Below are 11,050 nucleotides of genomic sequence, written 5' to 3'. Positions count from 1 at the left end.
CCGCCGCCACTGTGCTCACCAGCTGTGAGCCCAGCTTCTGGCTGAGTGGCACTCCTCCTATGGGAGCGCATTGACCTCTGGTGGTCAATGCATGACATAGTGACCAGTTGTTCTGCCATGGGGCCAGAATTGGCTCTCCAACATCCCCTGAGGTGTCCTGAATTGCGAGAGGGCCAGGCCAAGGGACCCCACCAGTGCACGATCGGGGCGGGGAGGGACGCGGAAGGTTGGCCAGCTGAGGAGGGCTCCAGGGCATCTCCAGCCCATCTCATTCAGTCCTGATCTGCCAGACCCTAGCAGCAAGCTCACCTACTGGTCGGAGTGTCTGCCCTCTGGTGCTCAGTGCATGTCATAGCCCAGAGTTGAGTGGCTTTAGCATATCATTAGCATATTATGTTTTGATTGGTTGAACGGCCAACTGGACAAGTGGACACTTAGCCTCTTAGGCTTTTATTATATAGGATCATCTTAAGAGAGAATCCGTCAGCTTTGCAGCAGGCTGCCTACAGGCCTGTGGCTCACACAGAATCTCAGGAATCCCTATTTTCCGTGACTGTGGAGAGTTACAGAGAGGCTTTGAACAATAACTCAGGATGTTACGTGTTTGTTGGAGACTGGGGCACGTGGCTGAGGCTTACTCTGGGGATGGCCCATTGCTGTGCAGAAATGATCGGCTCTGGAAAAAGGAATCCAGATCTGGTAGCAGCCAAGTGATTTTTCACAGGTTGCTCACCTGCCCCAGCACTGTTTCCCTTCTGAGCAATAAATACCCCCCGTGTTACACCTGCCATGAGGTCAGATGACACAACTTATGGGCAAATGCTCTGTAACTGTGACTCACTCTGTATTATTACTATTACATTGGTCACAGTAAGGTAAATGTAACATATTTAGAACATAAATATTGGCATATTTACTATGATAAGGAAAATATTTCATGTGCCTTCCTCATATTAACACAATATATTTTTAACAACCCACAGGTGAAGTTTACCCAAAGAAGGCACCCATAAATTCTCTAAGCTTTTTCCCCTCCCTGTTCAAGCTGAAGTCCTGCAAGTTAGTGTTGTCCACTGGCCTCTACTGCTCATAGCTCTCCTCAGCTCAGCCGACTGGTTCCACTAAGACTTCGTTTTCATGAACTTCCCCCTGGATGCTGCGGGGCACATGCCGAAGCCGCTGTGGGGGGAGCGAAGGGTCCGTGCCCCTCGCCCCCCTGTGGGGACAAACAGCACAGAGAGGGAGCGAGCCCACGTCCACTGCTGAACAGAGGAGCCTACGGACACTGGAGACGGCAGCCATTTCAATAAGCCCTGCGATCAGACGTTTTAAATACTCCACGCTTAGAGCTTGTAGCTGACAAGGCCTTTTTGAATTATATTACGTTACAAACATTTCATTTTTCAAAGTCCACGCAGAAGCCAGCAAGCTCAAGGGGCCTGTTAGTCAGGAAAGGCAGTTCTGTGGATCCCAGCTCCTGGTCGGAGCCCACGGAGACCACATCTGGATGCATGCAATCCGGTCACGTGTGTGTCCAATGTTCCCGCCCCGCCTGCAGCGGGCACCCACTCCAGCCCGTTCTCTCTCCCCGGGGCCGGCACAGGCCTGGCCGTGGCCTGAGCTCCCTCCTCCACACAGGCAAGGGGCCAATGTGTTCAGAGCCCAGGTGGGCACGCAAGCATGAGTTATTTGTGAAAAAATACAGCATGCTAACTTCAATTAGTTTACACGGAAGGATGAGATAATGCGAACATTAAATGCAAAGAACATTTAAACACTAAATGCAAAATGGTAGGGCTGGAAGGGATCCGTGGAGGCATCTAGGCTGGAGGGCTGCTTACCTGGGGTTTAGCATTTAGTACTTTTTAAATCAAACCTAACAGTAAGGGGATATTTGTAGTTGGTCCCAGAGACACTATGTGAACTACTTAACAGGCATCAGCCCCTGGCATTCCGTAAGGATGCTGTGAGGTCAGTACCGTTAACACAACCACGTGTCGGACTGTGAAACTGAAGCTTAGAAAAGCGAATAAACATGCTCAGGTTTGCAGAAATACAAAGTGCAGCCGGGACTCAAACTTGGGCCCTCCCTCCAGGGCCCCAGTTCTCATCCGGGACTTCCGTCTTCAGCGTGCCTGCCAGTCACCCAGACGTCTGGTTAGGACTCAGACCACCCCCACTGCCCCCCAGAAATGCTGAGGGGACTGATCTGGGAGGGTCCTGGATGGGCCTTTCTCACAGGCTTCAGCCAACGCTGCTGCCGGTCCTACAGGCTTTCCAGGGCCCCTGAAAATGCTCAGTTTTGTCATTTTCCAGGGAAACGCCTTCACCAGATACAGGACTCCGTAAGGTGAAGGACCACTGGCCTGGTAGGAGGTTTCCCTGAAACTGAGGACCCGAGAGGAGGGCCTCATGGGGAGGACCTCGGTCTGGCCGAGCGAAGCCCATGCCCTGGTCCCTCCATGCTGGCCTAAGCCCACATCGCAAACCAGTTCCACAACCATGGCCCACAGGCTGGCAGCCGGTTTTGTAAATAAAGTTTTATTGAAACTAGGACTGGAATGGGGTTGGGGCAGTGATCTCCCATCTTTTTCATCTCCTGGCACACACAAACTAACTGCTAAAATTCTGCAGCCCACCAAAAAATGTATTTTTACCAATCTGACAAAAAAATAGGGATAATTTTGGTTCATTCACACAGGACGGCCATGGTTGTGTTGGCTCTTTTCATCTTTTTATTTGACAAACTAAGGGAAAGGAAGTCAGAGCCCCTGACTAATTCGTCAGGCATTGCATGTTTTAAAATTTCTCCTAGCACACGGGTTGAAAATAACTGGGTTAGAGCGAGTAAGTCAGAGTGAATTCCTGTCTTTATTTAAAATCCTGATAGGATGTTCATGAATTGCTTTAATTGACTTTGCCTTCAAAAAATATTCCATTCAAATATCATGTGTCTTAATTACCGCGTTTTTTGCAGCCCTTTAAATTTTGCACCTAGATGAATGCCTCTCTTGCCTCACCCTAGCCCTAGCCCTAGAACTTTCTGCCAGTGCCCCAAATGCACAGGAACAAATACCTATTTCTCAAGATGCTCAAAAGTCCCGCAAGCAGGGCCTGAGTGTGGCTCGCCAGCTGGAAGGTGAGCGGTGTGTGTCTGGGCTCTGGTTCTAGGGTCTCGCTAGATCCAAGAGGGGTTCTGTGATCTGACACAGCCAGATACACAAGGACAGTAAAAATCACCATTTCCCTCTTCTTCCCTCTCCGGGCCTATGAAACTCTAAAAGGCGGGATTTAAAGCCGCACAGATTCCTAGGCCAGGCTTGTGTGCATCTGCCCAAGCTCCCAGCAGGAAAAACCAAGCACCAGGGGCGGGGCGCGGGGCACCGGCCTTACCTTGAAAGAGCATCGTCTGGCTGAAGTCGCTGCGCATGTCGTTGCGGCACACGGCCTGGACGCGGAACAGGTAAAGGCTGTCAGGTGAGACGTGGCTGATGGTGGCTTTCTGTAGGCGAAGGAAGAAGAGCAGTGAGCAGGTGCAGAGGCCAGCACACAACATACACCCACCTTCTAAGCCAGTGACGGCGAACCTTCTGAGCTCGGCGTATCAGCATTTTGAAAAACCCTAACTTAACTCTGGTGCCGTGTCACATATAGAATTTTTTTGATATTTGCAACCATAGTAAAACAAAGACTTATATTGTTGACACTTATTTTATATATTTAAATGCCATTTAACAAAGAAAAATCAACCAAAAAAATGAGTTCGCGTGTCACCTCTGACATGCATGTCATAGGTTCGCCATCACTGTTCTAAGCCAAACCTAAAGTAATGTTAAGAACCACGTTCAGGTTTGTGTTGCCACGGCAACACCTGCTGGACACGATGCTCCCATGGACCAAAGGCTCCCTCTGGAAGGGAAGAGTGGTCAGAGAGAACCTGGCCTGGGAATCTGCTTCCAACACTGAAATGTGCAGGATAAGACGGAACCAAATCAGTCTGGACTCCCCGAGGCTTAACTGAGGCTCGACTGTGTCTTAGGCCGCTTTTATACTCACGAGTCTTGGACTCCTTCCATCACTAATATCCCTTATAGACTGCCATTATTTACCCGAGACGGCCTCTCGAATCACCAAGTGGACTGCTTTCCAGAGCCAGGCAGAGTTTAAACATCTGCAACAAGATGTCTGCATGTCTGTCCTTGCAGTGTTACGGTCTTGCCATACATTCTCCATGGGTACTACAGGGCAAGATGCCAGGAAGGACACCTGGCTAACGGTCAGGAAAGGTGAGATGCAGCCTTTTCACCCACTCACAGGCTGATCCTGGGCCAGGGGCTCGGTCTTTGACCTCTGCTGCCCTCCCGTGTAAATGGGAGAGAAACAGCGACCCCACAGGGTCCTTGTGAAAGCAAGGTGACACAGGCCAGGGAAACCTGTTCATACGTAGCCCACACCACACGACACCACAGAAAGAATGGCCCTGGTCTATCACAGGGCCAGCCAGCTCCAGCTCACAGGCCAAATCTGGCCCCCTGTCTATTTTTGTCAATAAAGTTTTATTGGCACACAGCCACGCCCATTCCTTTACATGTACCTACAGTGGTATCTATAATGGCAGGGTTGAGTTGTTGCCACAGCCACCTTATGTCCCATAAACCCTAAAACCTTTACAACCTGGCTCTTTCTAGAAAATATTTGCCAATCCCTAGTCATTAGACACCTGCCAAATCCAGGTCCCCATTCCTCAGAGCTTTATTCCCAGGGCCTTTAAAAAATGAGAAAAGAGAAAGTACCTGAAAAGCAGACAGTGCTTGCTTTGTGAAGAAACAAACAAAAAAAGCCACTGAGTCCAAAGACTTCCCTAAAGGATGAATGTCTTGCCACTGAAATGTGGGTTCTGGGCTGAGTATCAAAAGCATCCTTGGAACTTAACCGCTGGGCGGATGTCCCATTGCAGGCACCTAAACCTCTGACGGGGCGTTAAGTGGTACCGTGGCCACACCTGCTGCTGCGGCCTAGCCCCCGGCTCCTGTGAGGGCAGCAGGTGACGTCCCCTTAGTGAACTGTAAGCCTCATGTATCTGTTTCGGAGAAGGTAAATGGTAGGAGGATGGGGAAGAGGCACGTGACCTAGAAAAGACCGCCCTGACCTTATATATTCTTCTGAGGCTTCCAGGCCACAGCAACCATCAGTTGGAGAATAGTTTTGTTGCTGCTAAGTCAGCACATTTGGCTTCCCAAGAAATTAAGAAAATTAATCTTGTGCGTCCCAAAAGAAACTAGCCACCCCTGGAAATTCTCAGGAAAAAAAAAAAAAGACCTTGCCATTAGAGCATACTTTTCTCTGCATCGCTCTCTTTCTCTGAACCCAATTCACGCCCCTTCCTCCAAACCTCTGACCCCGTCTCCTGTTCAGGGCAAAGTCCCCGCTCCCAGCGGGATTTACTGGATTCACGCCAAGCCAGTATCCATTCATCTTCGCGTGTTTAATTCTTTTTCACTTAGAACAAGACCCGCCTAGGCGCCTACGCGGCTTCTGCTGATTAATGCAGTCATCTTTACTTCAGAGGGAAAACCCCTCGTGGGTTCCCAGCGGCGACAAGAGGAAGGTCAAAACACATCACAACCTCGGGGAACTTCCGGCAGGTTCCGCTCTGATTTCAATGGGACCCAGATAACTATGTCTAGTGGGGAAATTGAAAATATAAGTGAAAAAGAAAAAAAAGAATCTTCATCTAAAGGAATACGCCAAGTTTTATTCTATCACTGATTGAATGGGCCCCGGGGACTCTGTGCTGGGAGGAAAAGTGGGAATGATCATTAAGAATCCCACTCTGTGCGACTGCATTTGCCACGTGCACACACAGGTACGGATTTCATTATTCCAAAGCCTGCCTTTGATTAACAACGAAAGCAGAGGCGCTCCAATCCAACTCTGTCACGTTGAGTTTCTCTGCAGAGACGTGAAGACTAGTGCCCGCTGGGGGCTTTGCTTTCACAGGGGGGGAAGAGTGGCGACAAACATCTGCTCGGAAGGGCTTGCTGGGGTGTTGGCCACTACACATTTATGCACATTTTACGGACAGTGTGGGACTGTACAGGAGCTCACAGCTTATAGACCGCTATGAGGTCAGATGCCAGAGTGTCTGAGAGACTGAGAACAGTGGCTAAACATTACATGGTCCCAGGGATCCCCCAGGTAGGAAGGTGAGGGGATCCGATGGGAAAGGGAGTGCGGGCAGTGGGCAGCTGCATGGTGGCGGTGACAGTGGGAAAGAGCAAGAGGAGGAATAGCTGCAGCAATACCAGTGGGTCCTTACACACTGCGTCCCTGGGCCAGAGTCTGCTGCACATGCACACAGCATCTCACATCCACAAAACCCTGTCAGATGGAAAGGCCTTAACAGAGCTTTCTGTTTCTATAGAATGAAAGACAGAGGAGTCCGTTTAAAGGGCCCAATTATAAAAAAAGGAACTAGCTTTTCCGGGTGGTGTTGGCGGGTGAGTGTGAGGGCGGATGGGGCCCAGGCAGGCTCGGCCACGGTCCACACCGGGAGCCACTGCCCTGCGGCAGCGTGAGGCCGGGGCCTGCCTGCAGTGCCTGGTAGAGATGCGGCGGGAGTCCCTCTCCTCACTGCAAGGGCAGCAGGCACCCCGACTTTTACCAGGTCTTTGTCGCTGTCCTTCGTGAAGGTCTTCTCCTTCTCGTCCTCGTTCTTGGTCCAGCTGTAGGAGATCATGTAGTTCATGATGGGCGGGTGGTAGATGGTCTCAGGCCGGCTCCAGGACACCTGCAGCGCCGTCTGGTTCAGGGGCTGCACCTTCATGTGGATGGGCGGCGAGCTGCAGACTGAAGGCAGACACAGACTCAGTGGGCTCCCGGACACCACACCCCGCACTGGCCCGCCTGTGTGCCCAGGGCCCAGCCCGGAAACCCGACAGAGCAGCACACAACACCCCACCCCGTCACCTGAACCTGCCCTCAACATTTTGCCACATCTCTCCTCCCTCTTTCTTTCTTTTTTTAAAATTATTATTATTTTAAAATCTTCACCTGAGGATATTTTGCCATTGATTTTTTGTAGAGAGAGAGAAAGACAGAAACATCAATGTGAGAGAAACGCATTGATTGGTTGCCTCCTGCACGAGCCCTGACCAGGGTCTGGACTGGGGAGGAGCCCGCAACAGAGCCCGCAACAAGATCAGGGAGAGAGAGAGAGAGAGAGAGAGAGAGAGAGAGAGAGAGAGAGAAACATCTATGTGAGAGAGAAACATTGATAGGTTGCCTGGACTGAACCTACCACCTAGGTATATGCTCTGACCAGGAGTCAAACCCGCAAGCTTCCGGGGTATGGGACGATCCTCCGACCCACGGAGCCACCGGCCAGGGCAGCTTTAGCCTCTTTAAATCTAGCATAGTCACCTGACCTTTTTCCCTTGATGACTATTTTGTAGAAACCAGGCCATTGGCCCTGTGGGGTACCCCAACCAACTAAAATTGTAGATCAAACATCACTGTAAGCAGATCAGAGGAAAGAAATTTAAAATGAGAAGTTAAATAAGTTTAAAGCGTGTACACACACACACACACACACACACACGGGCTGGCCCAGCGGGACCTCATGGAATAGTTCCCCGACATGGGCACAGGAAAGCCAGGCTCACCCGCCTTCCTCTTCCTTGTGGCGCAGGTTTGAAGGGACACAGGTTCTATGTCCACCTACCAAAGGGCTGAGCTATCAAGTCAGCCTTTAATAGCGACGTTTTAGTTCCAAGTGTGCGCTTTCCCAGCCCCTGGGGTTCCTGCCACCATTGGGCTCAGAGTCGGGGCTGCGTCTCTCAACCTTGGGACTATTGATATTTGGGCCAGATATTGTTTGCTCTTGGGGGGCTGACACTGTAGGGTGTTTAGCAGTATCCTTGGCCTCCACTCATTAGATGCCTTTAGCACCCCCCACAAATTATAACAATCAATAATGCCCCCAGTAATGCCAAATGTCCCCGGGGCAGGGGGTGGGGGTGGGCAATTACCCCCGGCTGAGAACCAGCGGTCTAAATGGGGAGATGGGAGTTCCCCAAAGGATCCCACCCATGGAGCTGATATTTCTGCCTGGATGGGAGGAGAGGCACTCAGTGCTGTCCAAGCCCAGCATGGAGGCTTGGACCCAGCTATGGGCTTGGGGAAGGCTGCGGAAGGCACCCTGGGAGCTGAGTCAGGGGGAGAGAGGAGGGCAGGCCCAGGGACCATGGGAGGGAGGGGCCTGGGGGCTGAGGGAAGCCAGGCCTGGGCCAAGGCTCAGAGAAAGAGGTGGGAGGAAACTGGGCAGCTCAGTGGGAGCCGCAGAGGCCCAGCTGAAACATCCGGTCTTCATCCCAAGAGCACCCAGAAGCCACGGGGAAGATGTGAACAGAGAAGGAGACAGGTGGGTTTGCACTTTGCAGAGATCCCTCGAGCTTCAGCTGAGCCAGAACCTGGGGGACTGGAGTGAGGAGGGAGCCGGGGAGCAGGTGCGGCCGGCTGCTCACTGCTGGAGACCAGGGAGGGGAGGGGGGGGATGAAGAACTGCGGTTCTAGAACGAACGGTTAGAGTGAGGATGGCACTGGGGCGGGAGGGGTGGTTGAGGGGAGGAGGTAAGCCAGTGGGACGTGACGTGGCTGTGGTGTCTCCCAGGAGCCCACCATAGCCAGCTTCCCCAGGAACTACGAGCCCCAGGCCGCCCCAGGGAGCAGGACGGTGTCCCCGCCAGAGGCACCGGCCCACTGTGAGGAGCTGGCCGCTGGAGAAAAGAGGACATCGGTTCTGACAGGGAGGCATCCGCTCGCTCTTCAACTGCCAAATCACGCTGCAGCCGAGAGCTCTGCTTTGTGGCTGCGACAGGAGGAAGGATAAATTAATGAGGCATCCCCACTGCCCCAGAGAACCCTGGGGGCATCGCGCCGCCTGCCACACAAATGCCACCAGAGCAGGGACATCAAACAAAGTGTGAGCGAAGGCTCCACAGAGACGAGGCTGAGTGGCAGCGTGGACACTAGGTGGCACTGACATACCGTTCAAATACCCCAACCTTCAAGTTTCTCAGGAAGGCAGAGCAGGGAAAGTGAGGTAAAGACCTGCACATGCCAATAATGAACCAAGACTGATAGACTGGGAGCTCGGTTCTCTGCAGTGACGACCATGTCAGACTCCCTGACTTCTGCATCTTCTCTCAGCTCCTGCCATAGTCCCATTCCCCCCCTTATGCTGACCGGCAGTGGGCTGCATGGGATGCACGTAGCTCTCATGGTGACATCATCACCACATAAATAATTCTATCACCCACACGCAGGTGCAACCACTGTTATTTATTCTTTAAAATTAAAATAGCTGGGTTCTCTTTGCTGATTAAGATGGTTCATGTTAATGTTTTTAAAAAGAAACCCAAGTAGTACAAAAAAAGTAAGAAGAAAGTTTTTTTTTAAATCACCCCAATTCCAGTGCCCAGAGATGAGTATCGTGAGCTAGCTGGGGAGTCGGCGTCCAGGTATCTCTTCCTTCCCGCGGAAAAGCAGACACACGATCTGATGTAAAGGGAGATGATGCATTACAGCATCGCAGCTGGAGTTTTACTGCTGCTGTGGGCTCTGCTAAGTCATGCAGATGCCTCCTGGTCGGCGAACGGAGCCCGGTATCCCTGCTCGGAATGAAGAGACTGAACCCCACCGCCTCAATGTACCAGAGGGTACTGCACTGAGCCCACAAAGGAGGCACGTCTGTTCTCCCTCTGACGGGACCACCCACCAGGGCAGGAACTCAGCTCCCCATTGGCCTCCACAGGCCACTTCTGAGCTGCAGGCCGGGGGTGCAGGTCGGGGAGTGGCATCCAGATGTAAGGGGCGGGCAGGTGGAACAGACATTTCCCTTCTGCTGTCTGTCTCCCTCCACCACCTCGCTGAGGGGGAGGAGCCCTGTGGCCAGACCCGGAGGGGGCGTTTGCAGAGCACTGGGAGGACTCAGAGCAGGGCTGGCCAAGTTGTTTGGCCAAGAGCCGGCAGTAAATATTTTCGTTTTGCGGGCCATACAGTCTCCGTACATCACAAACTGTGCCTTCGAAGCACAGAGCAGCCCAGGCGCCACGCATGGGGACAAGTGTGACTGTGCGCCCATCAAACTTCTCTCATGGACGCTGCATGTCAATTTCACATCCTGGTCACGTGTGAGTAAGTCTTCCACTGCCTGTGATTTTTCAACCGTTTGAAACATAAAAACCATTCCCAGCTTATGGCCATACAAACGGTGGTGGTGGGTGAGTCTGGGTTTGCTGATCCCAGGCCTCGAAGGTACAGGGAGGCCACACCTTTGCTGACACGTGTGTCCTCAGCACTGACCTCTGTCCCCGGCACACCTGGCAGCCTCTCTAAACACACCCCCTGCGAGGTGCTCCCTGCACCAGCCTCCCCTCCTCGGGCTGCTTCCACTCCCACTGGTGTCTGCCTGCTCCCACAGCCCTCGGACGATGCCCACGCCAGCCCCGAGAAGCTCTGCCTTCATTCTGAGCCACCTCTGACTGTGAACCTAGACTTGCCTGAATAGTGAAGAGGCTTCTAGCAGAGCCCACGGTCCTCTGGCTCTAAAGCAACGTCAAGGGTATTTCCTCAGTGGCTCCGCGAGTGCATGGGCGGTGCCCACCCCACCTCACCCCACCCCACCCCTCTTCATTTGGGGTGTAAGATACACCACGGTGATTCGTGGTGTGAAGTCGGTGTAATTTCCAAGTGCCTTAAACTATTGAGTTGAAGGTCCTCCCAGGCACCCTGCCTCCTCCTTTTCTCTCCTGAGGCAACAGGCCAATTATTGGTCAGGAGTCCGAGACGTAGATAGCACAGCTCAAACACAGCTCAAACACAGCCGCGTAGTGCCACTACTCCACCAAGCTTGTCAGCAGAATGGAACTGGGGGTGGGGTGCGAGATCATACACCCCAAGTGTTGTCTGGCCAGCCTGGCCTGAGCCAGGGGAGGGGACCGGGCAGGGAGAGAGCTAGCACTGTCCCTTCTTAGGCCGAGGGGACCGT

The 11,050-nt window shown here is 52.5% G+C and overlaps 1 protein-coding gene across 1 annotated transcript in view; it reads right to left on the bottom strand.

Moving 5' to 3' along the window:
- PTPRG (protein tyrosine phosphatase, receptor type G) overlaps positions 1–11,050 on the bottom strand; it is a 531,589-nt gene that overhangs the window by 79,960 nt on the left and 440,579 nt on the right. The window contains exons 9-10 of the mRNA XM_015558213.1: positions 6,665–6,849; positions 3,394–3,502 (exon numbers count right to left, since the gene is read on the bottom strand). Coding sequence (XP_015413699.1) covers positions 3,394–3,502; positions 6,665–6,849 — 294 coding nt within the window. The remainder of the gene's footprint in view (positions 1–3,393; positions 3,503–6,664; positions 6,850–11,050) is intronic.

Source organism: Myotis davidii, unplaced genomic scaffold (assembly GCF_000327345.1).
Source record: "Myotis davidii unplaced genomic scaffold, ASM32734v1 scaffold189, whole genome shotgun sequence".
Classification (NCBI taxonomy): domain Eukaryota; kingdom Metazoa; phylum Chordata; class Mammalia; order Chiroptera; family Vespertilionidae; genus Myotis; species Myotis davidii.
The sequence above is the reverse complement of the archived record's forward strand: the minus strand, read 5'-3'. Positions and strand labels throughout refer to the sequence as shown.